Source organism: Kogia breviceps, chromosome 2 (genome assembly GCF_026419965.1).
Source record: "Kogia breviceps isolate mKogBre1 chromosome 2, mKogBre1 haplotype 1, whole genome shotgun sequence".
NCBI classification, from domain to species: Eukaryota; Metazoa; Chordata; class Mammalia; order Artiodactyla; family Physeteridae; genus Kogia; species Kogia breviceps.
Genome location: NC_081311.1, coordinates 169,439,468 through 169,453,890, shown reverse-complemented (window position 1 = coordinate 169,453,890; position 14,423 = coordinate 169,439,468). Strand labels below are relative to the sequence as shown.

Sequence of the window (14,423 nt, the reverse complement as noted above, 5' to 3'; positions counted from 1 at the left end):
ATACTAGCAAAGAGAATTCAACAGTATATTAAAAGTATTACACACTATGACTAAGTGGGATTTATTCCTGGAATGCAAGGATGGTTAAACATATGAAAGCTGATCAACGTAATATGCCATATTAACAGAATAAAGGGGAAAAAACCCAGATGATCATCTCAATTAATGCAGAAAAGCATCTGACAAAATTCAGCAACCATTCCTGATAACAACACTCAGCAAACTAGGAACAGAAGGAAACTACCTCAACATAATAAAACCTATATATAAAAATTTCACAGCAAATATCATACTAAATGGTAAAAGACTGAAAGCTTTTCCTCTAAGAACAAGAAAAGAAGACAGATTTTAAGAGGCATGTGATGCCCCCAACCCAACGGTTCTCAAATTCTTATATGCAGATTAATGGAATGTGTGAAAATTCAAAATGCCTGAACTCTTTTGGATCAGAACTTCCATACGTAAGGCTCAAACTCTGTATTTCTATTAAGCTTCTCAGTTGACATTTATGCACACCAAAATTTAAGTACCACAGACCTAATCATCTATAAGTCTGGAAATATAAGCTATGGAATAACTACACTTTCTTCAGTAAAATTATAAAATGAAACACTAGAAAAATACATTTCACAAATGATAACGCACAGTATAAAAATGTATATGTACATGTTTATTGGTAAGGACCATATAGAAAATACCAGTGCAATAAATTCTTAAGTAAAAACTCCTGTCATTGTCTTTACTCTAAAGCAATTATTTTTTATCCTGGCTGAATCTCTCTAAGTAGGTATAGTAAAAGGCTTTCCAATATAATAACAAACCACAAGCCTATTGCAAAAGCTGCACTCATCCTTAAAAGCTCCATATGAACAACAAACATCATTAATAACCAATAAGTGCATTATTAGTTTGCTAATTATTATTTAAAACAGATAACTAGTTATTTGTACCAGATACCTGCAAAGAATAATGAAGAACTTGACAAGCAAAATTGACAAGGCTTGTTGTTCTTCCTCTAACCCATCTGCCATTTTCTGAACACACTGTAGAAGCTGGGTCCTCAGAACTTGCAGAATATTATCAGGAAGCAGAGATATTCCTGGAGGCACATCATCTACCCTACAATATAAGGGGAACAAAATAAGAAGGGTGTTTAAATACAGGACAAAAATCTGTGGCACTTTAAAGTAACTACATTTTCAGCTCAAATCCTAAAGAAGCTCTTTTAGTCCATATATTCTGTGCCTTCCTCTCTGCATGGTATCACCAAATGGATAGTGACATTTTAGAAGATTATTAGAGCAGAGTGGTTAGTCTTACTTCAGAGGGGGCTTACTGAAAAGAGAGAGAGAAAAAGGCTATTTAGTATTTTCAATTGTGCTATTGTTAAAGAAAATATTTAAAATATAAGATTAGTTCACCTTCTACTATTTAGAAATACAATGTGTCTATACCATTTCTAAAAGAAACAGTAACTAGCAAATAAAAATGAAGTACCTATAACTAGTTTAGTATCTGTTAACTGCTTTACTAAATAAACAACATTCACCTACCTATAGGGTCCCTAAGCCATCTATCTGATCAGAAGAGGGAGAGAAGATAACTAGCAAAAGGAAAGGAGAAAGATAGAGGTGAATGTAGAGCCCCAAGGATGAGCATCAATAGAAGACTCTTTTAAAGCAATACATCAATATTTTGTGACAAGTGGTTTCTGTGTAAGAAGACAATATGGTTCCTTACGGGCAAAAGCCAATACCAGGTGTAACTGGCTCCTTGCATGTGCCTCTCACATTAAAACCCCCTAGATTCAAAGTCAGAAGCCTGCACACTAAGTTCCAACTCTGTAACATGAAGCACTTCATTTAATCTCTGAAGTTCCCTAATATAAAACTGTAATATCAGATATCCACCCTATTTCACTGGGCTCTGAAACCAGAAAGTCAATGTGCATTTTCAGCTTTAAAGTATGTAAAGAACTCTAAATATGTAATGCATTTTAAATATACTATCTCTAAAGCCTCAGAATCTCTTCATAAGCCACTGTATACTTATTTCCCTATCTCTGTTAAGAAAAATGCTCAAATAGCAAAGAAGCACTGTGAAGAGTTCCCATGATTAAATGACAATTACACTTTATAATAGTCTCTTCTTCAGATAATGCTTAACATCAAGTATTAGTACTATTTTTACATTGAGTAAAAGGTATTCACTGTAGACAAAGAAATTTGAAGCATCTTAGCAGCAGTCACATAAACACATATGTAAATATTATTAGCCTCTTCCTGAACCACCCTACAACATAAATTAATAAAGCATTTTATAAAATAAACACAAGTCACAAAGCATACTACCAAGGTTGCCTAATACTATATAACCATGTTCTAAAAATACATGTTTCATTTTAGTCTGGGCATCATTTCACTTGCAGCTTTGGATTCTTTCATTCTCTCTTATTTACAGATGGTATCAGAAACACTCATTTTTATATTTAATTTTTTTTTTGGAGAGCTAAAAAGAGGTGATTAGAAAAACCAGAGTAACTTCAAAATAATAAACAAACATCTAAATATAACTGATTTTCAAGACTAAGTGAAACTATTCCTCCGCACTTTTCCAAAAATGTTAAATCAACAAGTAAGAAGACATTAGATTTCTCAATATTCCATTTTAGTTATTTAAGAGAGTAGTTCCTTTTGTCCTTAATTGTCCCATTTTCTATTTACACACGTTTTGATTTAACTGGGCAGAAAAAAATATTAACTTCTACAAGAGCAAACTTTTTTTTTTAACTGACTCTCATTATAAAATTGGGGCTTACTTAGGGCATGGCATATAGACAAAGTTGGAATTTTTGGCCTTGTTCCTAATGTGATGAGGATTTAAGAATTTAGAAGAATTTTTCCCACCTCTAGGAATTTATTGTCCAAAATTCTAAGCTCCTTTTGCTGAAATTTCCCAAACTCCAGAAACCTTTTCAACTCCTCAATTTGCCTAGTCAACATCTATTGTAAACAGCTGCCAATTGTTCTCTCTAACATAGGAAAAAGTCCAGCTTAAATTTCAAGGCTTTATAATCTGGTAAAAGCAATCCTTGCCTTGTATGATGAATTCTCTAACTTGGAAATTCTAAAAAGTCAGTATACTTTAAATGAGGATTATCTGTGAGTTTCTTATCTTTAAGGTGACTAGACTAGTTTTACACATCTTACACATAATATTCACTTGAAAAATCGAAAGTTTACTACAAGCAAAATCTAAATTCATGGTTCAGTTTTCTGACAAAGATATGAAATATAATTTTAAATAAACCAACTAAATCACAAGTAAAAAAATGCTCTTGAGATTCTTCATCTTACTTTAAATATAGTGGCAATATAAGTCTACACAGTGTTTTTAGAAATGACCTCCCAAGGAGGAGACATTTATAATGTATGGATGATAACAAGTGCATCTTACAAAACCCCAAGCATTCAAAGGCCAAAATCCTGACTCCATAAGATCCTTAGGCTCATGATTTAAAATGAACTATAAATTTTTAAAATAAAAGCACTCCTAAGTATAAACTACAAGAGTACTCTTTTATGAGTAGAAATCAATAATACATAATCTTATTTTGAGTTCAAGATTTAATACTGATTTTCAACCTTTATAAACCTGTTACAAATTATCTAATGGGGAAGAACTCTGAAACTGTATTTATAAATGAAGTACTTGTGCTTTCTGAGCATAACCATATTGTTTCTTAAGTTCATTGCCTTGGTCCAAAGCTCTAATGACTTTTATCTCTGATTACAATTACCTCTTAACTGGGCTTCTTGCCTTCAGTCTCAACCCTTTCCAATCCAACCTCTATAATGCCACCAAAGTGACTTTTAAAAACCAAACTTGATCATGATACTCTTATGCAGAAAATTCTTTAGTAGAGCCTTGTATCTTCCATAACAAAAAGTCAGTCCATTAGCAATGCATTTGCGGCACTTCATCATCTGGCTCCTATGTGATTCTCCAGATTCAACTCACCTGTATCTAAACTCTCACTGCTTACCTCCACCCCCAAACTGCAAATATTTTCATCCTTGAACATTTTTAATTCACCAGATACTTTTTTATCCTCAACCACCACCCATTTCTTCCCTCCTCTCTCAACACATCTCTCTATAAACGGAGTTCCTTTTGTGGCTAAAAGTATGTCCTCATTTCTCCAGCTTTTAACCACAGCAAACCTAACCTCTCTTACCTAGGTCCACAAGATGACTTGAGATACAATACAAACTTTATCTGGGAAGTGGGTCTGGGAAAAGTGAGATTGCAGAAACAGATGTAGGCAGAGGAATGCGAGAAAATATTTGTACTTTCACTTATACATTTCCGTAAGATGTTAATTTTCCCTCATTTTATGATTTTCAAACCTAGCTTTTAGGGCTTCCCTGGTGGCACAGTGGTTGAGAGTCCGCCTGCCGATGCAGGGGACACGGGTTTGTGCCCCAGTCTGGGAAGATCCCACATGCCGCGGAGCGGCTAGGCCCACGAGCCACAGCCACTGAGCCTGTGCGTTCGGAGCCTGTGAGTCCAGAGCCTGTGCTCCGCAACAGGAGAGGCCACAACAGTGAGAGGCCCAAGTACCGCAAAAAAAACCAAAACAGAACAAAAACCTAGCTTTTAAAAATCTGAAAACTTAACCTCTTCCAAGATGTTTATTTTTCCCTCATTTTATGATTTTCAAACCCAGTTTTTAAAAATCTTAAAACTTAACCTCCTCCAAGATGTTTTCTAAGGCCCTTCTCTAAAGCCAGGAAAAGAAGTATAATAAGTTTCAACTACAATAGAATGCCTGTCATATAATAAAGAAATTTTATGCAAATGAATGAAGTGACGCATGGTGGACCCTTAGATAGTTTCAAAAAAGGGGCTGGCCACATCTGAATAACTCACCCCCCCAACTTTCTGGGAGGGGAGAGGAGCTGGAGACTGAGTTCAATCACACAGTCAATGAAGTTATAAGACCCAACAAAACTCTGACACCCAAAGCTCAAAGAGCTTCCTTCTTTGAACGCACTGATGTTCAGGGAGAGCAACATGCCCTGACTCCGAAGGGAGACAGCATAGAAGCCCTGCATCCAAGACCCTTCCAGGCCCTGTCCTACATGTATCCTTTATAATAATACTGTAATCATAAGTATAGGACTTTCAGTGAGTTCTGTGAGTTAATCTAACAAATTATTGAACCTGAGGGAGTTATGACAACCCCTAAATTTACAGCCTGTTGATCAGAAATGTCAGTGGCTCCCAAGACTTGCTAATGATGTCTGAAGTGCGGGCAGTCTTGTGGAGGACTTTGCCTTTAACTCATGGGATCTGGCGCTAACTCCAGGTAGTGTCAGAATTGAAATGAACTGCAGGACACTCAGTTGCCAGTGGCTTAACAAAGTAAATAAAGAGGCTTCTAGAAGTCACATCTAGTGTCAGCAAGAAAGACTGTTGTGATCAATCAGAAATGTCTGCCATGAAAGCAGAGTTATGCAGGAGTAGCAGGTGTGTCACATAACTGCCATCCTTGTAATGTCATCAATGAAGTTTTTGTACCAAAAATTAACAAACTCACCCAAGGGTAGGAAATTAAGTGTTTCAACATACCTGGTAGGAAGCTTTTCAAAGTCAACATCTAAGAATTGTTCATAGCTAGAAACAAAATTGTCCAACCACAGCTTCAGGTAATCTGGATCTTTCTGAAATAAGAAAACCATTGTAATATTAAGTACACCTGTCAGGAATTTTTTTTAATGTTTTCACTCCTATTGAGCAGATATGAATTGATAAATCTAAAGAAGCAATAATATGAAATCTCTAAATGATATACAGAAGACATATGTGTTGTTTTAAAATGTATATTAAGTATAGTGAACCCATGGCACTCACACAAAGAGCTGCAATCTGAAAAATGTCCTATAAGATTCTAAACAATTTGCCCTCCCCTATCTCTGTGGCTTTATCCACTGTCACCCTGTACTATACTGGCTTCCTGGCTGTTACTGGGACATCCAGACATGCTCCCATCTCAGGCCTTTGTAATGGCTGTTTTCCAGGACACTCTTCCACCAGATAGCTGAATGGCTAATTCCTACATCTTCAGGTCATTCTTTAAATGGCTCATTCTCAATGAAGCCAAATTTTACCACTCTTTCTTAAAGTTACAAACCTTCTTACTACCCTTTACTTTCTACCCTATTCTGTTGTCCCACCTCATGGTGCTTTCTCACCTTCTAACATACTGTAAAATTTATTTATTTATTTATTTATTTATTTATTTATTATCTGTCATTTCCCCTAGACTGTAGGTGTCACAATTTCAAGGCCTCTCTAAGGGCCCACCACAAGTGATTTCTTTTGGTTTACTAATGGACACCAAGTGCCTAAAACAGTTCCTGGCATTGACCAGGTGCCCAATGAATTAATGAAAAATATAAAATGCATAAATAAAATAAAATAGTAGATGGATCATTAACCTAAACATAAAAACTAAAAAATCTTCTAAAAGAAAATACAGAATACCTTTGCAACCTTGGAGTAGACAAAGATTTCTTAGCTAGGACACAAAAATCACAAAGCAAAAAAAGGAAAAAATAATAACTGGTCTTAATCAAAATTTAAAACTTTGATTCATCAGAAGACACCATTAAGAAAATGAAAAGGCAAGCCATATGCCAGCTGAAAATATTCTCACTGCATATATCTGACAAAGGACTTGTACCAAGAATATATAAAGCACTCCTATGAATCAATGTAAATAGGACAACAACTCAATTTAAAAATGGGCAAAAGGCTCAGACATTTCACAAAAGAAGATACACAGGGCTTCCCTGGTGGTGCAGTGGTTGAGAGCCCACCTGCCGATGCAGGAGACGCGGGTTCGTGCCCCGGTCCGGGAAGATCCCACATGCCACGGAGCGGCTGGGCCCGTGAGCCATGGCCGCTGAGCCTGCGCGTCCGGAGCCTGTGCTCCGCAACAGGAGAGGCCACAACAGTGAGAGGCCTGCGTACCAAAAAATAAAAGAAGATACACAAATGGCCAAGTAGCATGCAAAAGCGTTCTCAACATTATTATCCAGGGAAATGCAAATTAAAATGAAATGGAATACCATTACACACCTACTAGAATGGCTAAAATTTAAGACTTTCCATACCAAGTGTTGGTAAAGATGTGGAGTAAATGGAACTCACATTTCTGGTGGGAGTATAAAATGGTATAATCACTTGGAAAACAGTTTGGCAGTTTCTTTTAAACATAAATTTACCACATGGCCCAGTCATTCCTCTTAAGAGAAGTGAAAACATATATCCACAAAAACAAGTTGTACAAAAATGTTCACCGAAGATTTATTTTTAATAGCCCCAAACTGGAAACAAACCAAAATTCTATCAACAAGTTAACTGATGAATTGTGGTATATTCACACAATGGAATGCTATTCTGTAATAACAATGAATGAACTGTTGATATGACAATGAATCGAAATTTCAAAAACATGTTGAGCAAAAGACGCCAGGCATTAAGCATATACAGTGTGATTTCACCTGTACAAAGTTCTAGAGCAGGCCATGGTGACAGAAATTAGATCACTGACTATCTTTCAGAGGACTGACCACAAAGGGGCACAAAGAAAACTTTCCTAGGTAATAGAAATTTTCCATTTGTTTTATTAGATAGTAGAGACACAAATGTTTGCTTGTATCAAAACTCATCAAATTTCTTTTTTTTTTTTTTGCGGTACGCGGGCCTCTTGCTGTTGTGGCCTCTCCCGTTGCGGAGCACAGGCTCCGGACGCGCAGGCTCAGCGGCCATGGCTCACGCATCTAGCCGCTCCGTGGCATGTGGCATCTTCCGGGACCAGAGCACAAACCCGTGTCCCCTGCATTGGCAGGTGGACTCTCAACCACTGCACCACCAGGGAAGCCCTAAACTCATCAAATTTGACACTTAAAAATCTGTGCATTTTAAGGTCAGTAAGTTACATCTCAAAGATGATTTGAAAAAAACCATGATTCCTCAGAAATGTCTTTTTAAATATAAATTGCATCATTAAAAATGATGCTCAAATTTGTTTCCTTCACCTCCTTAACGCTTTTTTAATCCAGTCAATTTCAACATGATACTCAGGAGTCTTACTTACTCATTAAATATCACTGGTTAGGCACTGCTCTTGAATAAAGGGAACTCAAATAATTTATTTCCCTAAAATAAAAGCATTACACACAAATCAGAATTCCTAAAAGAATGTTCCCAGAATATGCAGACTGCTGACCTTTTGTGTATTTATTTTTTCTCTTAATATACTGTTCCAAAATCAGAGCATAAATTATTATAATCCACATCATCACTGAGAAGACAGAAATATTTCAGAAAAAGAACTACCTCTTGTGAGAAATTTTCTCAAGGATTTCATTAATTGCTTTTTTCATTTCCAACCAGCACATCATTCACTCATTCATTCATTCATCAGGATAAGACTCCAGAAATACAAGTAGCCAGAGTTTTCCTTATCATGGTTCCTTTTTAATAAAGCAGAGTTTTAATAAACTCTGTAAAAGTTCAACACAAAAGAGTTTATAATGCCATAAAGAATTAATGTATTTCTCCTCATAGTTTATTTAGAAACTCTACCATATCTGGTTCAAAGTCTGAAAGTCACAGTTACCAGGTGTTTGGTAATTCAGAGTTTGGTAAGTACAGAGTTCTCCTATAAAGTTGAGCAACTAACTATAAAGAAAGAAATGGTACTTAAAGCTGGAAATGTTTTATTTAGTAAGAAGTGAAGCAGTTACATTTTTTTTTGAGATTCTGCAATGTGCAAAGTATTATAGCAGGTATTTAAAAAGTATACATCATCCCATTTACTCCTTACAACCATCTAGACAAGGTTTCATTTTTCTCCATTTTACAGGTTAGAAAAGCAAAGTCCTAAGGATATATAACTTATCCATAGTCATACAGCTAGCCATCGATAGTGCTGGGATTAAAATGCAAAGATAAATGAATCCAACTGTGCTCTTTCTACTACACTACACTGCACTGCACTGTCTTTGAACTGTGAGCAGGAATAAAATGGAGCTTAGTGGACAAAAAGAGGAAAAGAGGAACGAAGGATCAGTAAACTCAAGGCCATAAACAATTTAACACATAAAACAGCCACATTCCACATAGCCTGAGAAAACCCTTAAGAAGATCTATACTTTTCTGCCAAAGGCCATAAAAGGAAAAATGTCCACACACCCAGAAACAATATTAATTAAATCTCAAGCTTAGCCACTTTCATGGTTAAGAGAGTTGGGTACAATGAAACACCACAGTAGGGTCTATCTCTCCATTTGTATGATATTTACTAACACAACACACAAATGTATTAAGTACTGAAGGAGCACTGAGGCCAGATTACATGGACTCTAACCCCTGCTCCATCACTTTCTTGAACAAGTCACCCTATGTTTGCACAAGTTTCTTCTATACAAATGAAGATAATGGGGGCTTCCCTGGTGGCGCAGTGGTTGAGAATCCGCCTGCTGATGCAGGGGAGACGAGTTCATGCCCCGGTCCAGGAGGATCCCACATGCAGCGGAGCGGCTGGGCCCGTGAGCCATGGCCGCTGAGCCTGCGCGTCCGGAGCCTGCGCTCCACAATGGTAGAGGCCACAACAGTGAGAGGCCCGCGTACCGCAAAAAAAAAAAAAAAAAAAAAAAAAAAAAAGATGATGATAGTACCTTTCTTTACAGAATTGTGAGAATTAAATAACATAGTCAAGGGCACATAGTATACGCTAAGTATAATGTTACTTTTTAAAATTTATTAATTTATTTTTAAATTTATTTATTTATTTACTTATGGCTGCATTGGGTTTTCGTTGCTGCGCATGGTCTTTCTCTAGTTGTGGCGAGCAGAGGCTACTCTTCATTGTGGTGCACAGGCTTCTCACTGCAGTGGCTTCTCTTGTTGCGGAGCATGGGCTCTAGGTGCACGGGCTTCAGTAGTTGTGGCACACAGCCTCAGCAGTTGTGGCTTGCAGGCTCTACAGCACAGGCTCAGTAGTTGTGGCGCACCGGCTTAGTTGCTCCGCAGCATGTGGGATCTTCCCGGACCAGGGATTGAACCCGTGTTCCCTGCATTGGCAGGCGGATTCTTAACCACTGCACCACCAGGGAAGTCCCTAATCCTATTTTTATAACCTATTATGTGCCTAAATTACGGCTCACTCACAAAACAGGAATGTTCTATGTTACACATACATTTAAATATTTCATGATCCCTGTGCCACATGATTTTAACTGTATTCTTTTCCTTTCAAATCTCTTTGCATTTGCTCTCAGTGTGACTTTGGGCAAGTTACTTCTCTCTGATCTGTTCTTGATCTATAAAATGAAGGTAATACTTCCCCTCATAGGGCTGTTGAAAGCACTGAATGCGATAATACATGTAAGGCACTCAGCAATACCTGACATTTAGCAAATGCTGAATAAAATAAGCAATTATAAAATAATTAAAATCAACTTTATTGATCTTGTACTCAAATATTCATCCAATCATCTGCCGTTAAGACAGTCATTCATTTGCACTGTTATGTAGCTCCCTACAGGTCTCTGTAGCTTCAGTTTCTCTCACCTACACACAGTTACTAATGGGGTTTGTTAAATTTGAATCGCATCATCTTTTCTCTCCTGTTCAAATATTTTCAACGTCCCCCCATTACCAGAGGATGTGCTTAAACACTTAGATGTGCTGTCCAGTGCAGTGACCACTAGCTGAATGTGATTATTTAAATTACATTAAAGCACAGGAGGCTTTTACCTTCTTATAACATCCACTCCTCTACTGGGAGTCTTTAGTGGGTAATAGAATTAAGGGATCCATACAATTTCACCTAGTTCTTAAGGGCTAGGGTTACAGGTAAGAATGGGGGAAACACCTTACTTCCTCCACACAACGATATTTGGGTTGTAGTATTCTGTCAAGTTTTATAAACTTTTAGATACATACATATATTTCAACCATGTGTTGGGCAACTCACAACTTACATATGAGTTGCATTTTAAAAGTTCATTTCAGTCAGTTATATTCATAACATATTTTTAATGTCCTAGCAAAAGAAGATAAATTCTTCCCACAGAAACACTAGGCCAGACCTCAAGCTTTTCTAATAGCACTTAGCTCCTTCAAAGAACATTTAATAAGTACATGCCAACCATGTACCAACCAGGGGCAGTGCTAGACTCTATGGACATGAAGACAAAACATAATCTTATACCAATTATTCCTCAATTTTTTTAAAAAAGCAATCTTGTCCTCAAAGTGCTCTTTTTTCAGTAGGAAAGAAAAGCATAAACAAATAAGTGCAAAACATCATGAGAGGTAGAACAGTTGTGAAAAATATCAAAACAATACAGAGGGAGCTACTGAATCTGTCAAGGTTGGAGGTAACTGAGTAATAAAAGTACTCAAAAGTTTTCACAAATCATAAACAGATATTCTCAAGGAGAGAGGAGGGGAGAGGGGAATTCCAGACAGATAGAAAATACCAAGATATGCTCAGACAGATAGAAAATAGCAAGATATGCTCAAAGGATGCACAATATTTGGTATTGTCCCACCATGGAAAGAACAGGAAGCAGTGGGACAGGTGCATAGAATTATAAGACTGGATAAGTCACCATTTCCTAAGTACTTAACAATACCGTCGGTTTCGATGAGAACAAATACAGTTTGAAAAGTTTAAAAAAAACAAAGGCTTCCCTGGTGGCGCAGTGGTTGAGAGTCCGCCTGCTAATGCAGGGAACACGGGTTCGTGCCCCGGTCCGGGAGGATCCCACGTACCGCGGAGCGGCTGGGCCCGTGGGCCATGGCCGCTGGGCCTGCGCGTCCGGAGCCTGTGCTACGCAACGGGAGAGGCCGCAGCTATGAGAGGCCCGCGTACCGCAAAAAAAAAAAAAAAAAAAAAAAAAGGAAAGATGGCTATGCTTAATCAAGTTAGAGAAGCACTAGTTAAGCAAAATTAAACAAGATTTTTAAAAATACATTATCTTTAAGATGACATATGCGGGACTTCCCTGGTGGCGCAGTGGTTAAGACTCCACGCTCCCAATGCAGGGGGCCCGAGTTCCATCCCCTGGTCAGGGAACTGCAGCAACTAAGAGTTCACATGCCACAACTAAGGAGCCCGCCTGCCGCAACTAAGGCCCAGCTCAACCAAATAAGTAAATAAATAAATAAATTTTAAAAAGATGAACTATGCATTATGAACGCCATTGGAAGGGGTGAATATGAAATTTCTGAAACGCATACAACCGGAAATTTTATCTTCCTGACTCAATTTCATTAATTTTATCAAAGAACCAACTTTTTATTTGGTTGATCCTTTCTATTATGTTTATTATTAATTTCTGCTCTTTCCAAAAGCATTTTATTAAATGAAATCACAAACATACAAAAAAGGTGGAGAGAATGGTATGACTGAGTTTCAACAACTTTCAAATCATGCATAACGAATCTTCTTTCACCTATGGCCCCATCCTCTAATGTTACTTTTAAGCAAACCCAGATATCATATTTCATTCACAAATATTTCAATGTATATCCATAAAAGATATCTTTTCAAATATGACAATATTATCATATCTAAAAAAATTAGCAGTTCTGTAATATCAGTTGATGTTCAAATTTTCCTGACTTGCTCACAGAAGCCTTTTTTTTTAGATTTTTCTTTTTTTGATGTAGACCATTTTTAAAGTCTTTATTGAATTTGTTACAATATTGCTTCTGTTTTATGTTTTGGTTTTTTGGCCCTCGAGGCATGTGGGATCTTAGCTCCCCAACCAGGGATTGAACCCACACCCCCTGCAAGGAAAGGCGAAGTCTTAACCACTGGACCACCAAGGGTTCTTAACTGATATCAGGACCCAAATAAAGTCCATAAATTGCAAACTGCTGGTATATTTTTTAAGTCTTTTTAAACCTGTAGGTTTCTATTACTTTTTTTTTTTTTGCCCTAATTTATTTGTTGAAGACACTGGGCCATTTGTGATTTAGTATTTCTCGCATTAGGGATCTTGCTGACTGCACATCTTAATGTCATTTAACAAGTTCCTCAGTCCTCTGTATTTCCTGCGAAGTAGTAGATCTACAGGCTGTCAGATTTAGAGGGTTTTTTTTTTTTTTTCCCAAAAAAACACAACATAGGTGGTGCTATATATGTCCTTCAAAAGATAAATTTCTAGTTATCTCTTACATGATGTTAGAAGCTACCGATTCTTTTCCTAGATCCAGTATTTTATCATGAGTAATTTCTGTAATAAACCTTATAATTTCCTTATACCACCATGACTACTAGAAAGATTTGCAGAAGGAAGAGATTATTTTCAAACTCACTTCCAGATTCTTAATTAAAATTATATCGAGATACAGATTGTATTTGTTATTCATCCCAGGCTAAATAATGAATAATTTTTATTAAAATTAAACATTCCATGATACATGTCAACCTTCTAATGTACACTTCCTTCAACAACTGAAAAATAATAAATTTCAGAATTTTCACATCAAAGAAAAAAAGCCCTCACAATTTCCTTCACTCTACTTTGGACCTATTCTGTTCTTTCCTTGTCTTTTTTTTTTTGCGGTACACGGGGCTCTCACTGTTGTGGCCTCTTCGTTGCGAAGCACAGGCTCCGGACGCGCAGGCTCAGCGGCCACGGCTCCCGGGCCCAGCCGCTCCGCGGCATGTGGGATCCTCCCAGACCGGGGCACGAACCCGTGTTCCCTGCATCGGCAGGCAGACTCTCAACCACTGCGCCACCCGAGAAGCCCCTCCTTGTCTTCTTGAAACAGTTGATATATTAATAATATATTCCTACATAACAAATTAAATTTAGGAGCTTGAACAACAAATATCATCTCAGTTTTTTAGGGCCAAGAATTCAAAAACAGCTTAGGTGGGTGGCTGTGGCTCAGCATTTCTCCCAAACCTGTAATGAAGATGGAAACTAGGGCTGCAGTCATAGCAAAGCTTGACTGGGCTGAAGGAACTACTTTCAACTTCACTCAAGTGGTGGTTGGCAAGGTTTCAGTTGTTCGCAACATGGGCTTCTCCACAGGGCTGCACACAACACAGCAGCTTGCTTCCCCCAGAGCAATGATCCAAGGAAAAAAAGAGTAACTGAGATGGAAACAACAGTGTCTTTTCTAATTTCGGAAATGACATACCATCAGTTTTGCCAAATTCTACTGGTCACAGACAAACCCTGATACAATGTAGGAGAGGACTATAAAAGGGTGTGAATAGGCTGGCTACCACAAATGACTAGTTCATTTATTTTTAGCCTCTTTCTCTAACACATTTATAGTCATAAATTTTCCTAAGTAATGCTATAGGTGCCCCCCATTTA

General features: G+C 37.5%; 1 protein-coding gene across 8 annotated transcripts in view; it reads right to left on the bottom strand.

Annotated features, from left to right (window-relative positions):
• The window catches only part of NBEAL1 (neurobeachin like 1), a 180,892-nt gene that overhangs the window by 153,842 nt on the left and 12,627 nt on the right, over positions 1-14,423 (bottom strand). For 7 of the 8 annotated variants that reach the window (XM_067026594.1, XM_067026592.1, XM_067026598.1 and 4 more), the window contains exons 3-4: positions 5,635-5,726; positions 958-1,119 (exon numbers count right to left, since the gene is read on the bottom strand). In XM_067026594.1, the coding sequence (XP_066882695.1) occupies positions 958-1,119; positions 5,635-5,726 (254 nt within the window). Of the gene's footprint in view, positions 1-957; positions 1,120-5,634; positions 5,745-14,423 lie in introns of those variants that run through there. The other variant, XM_067026599.1, reaches the window with a different exon arrangement.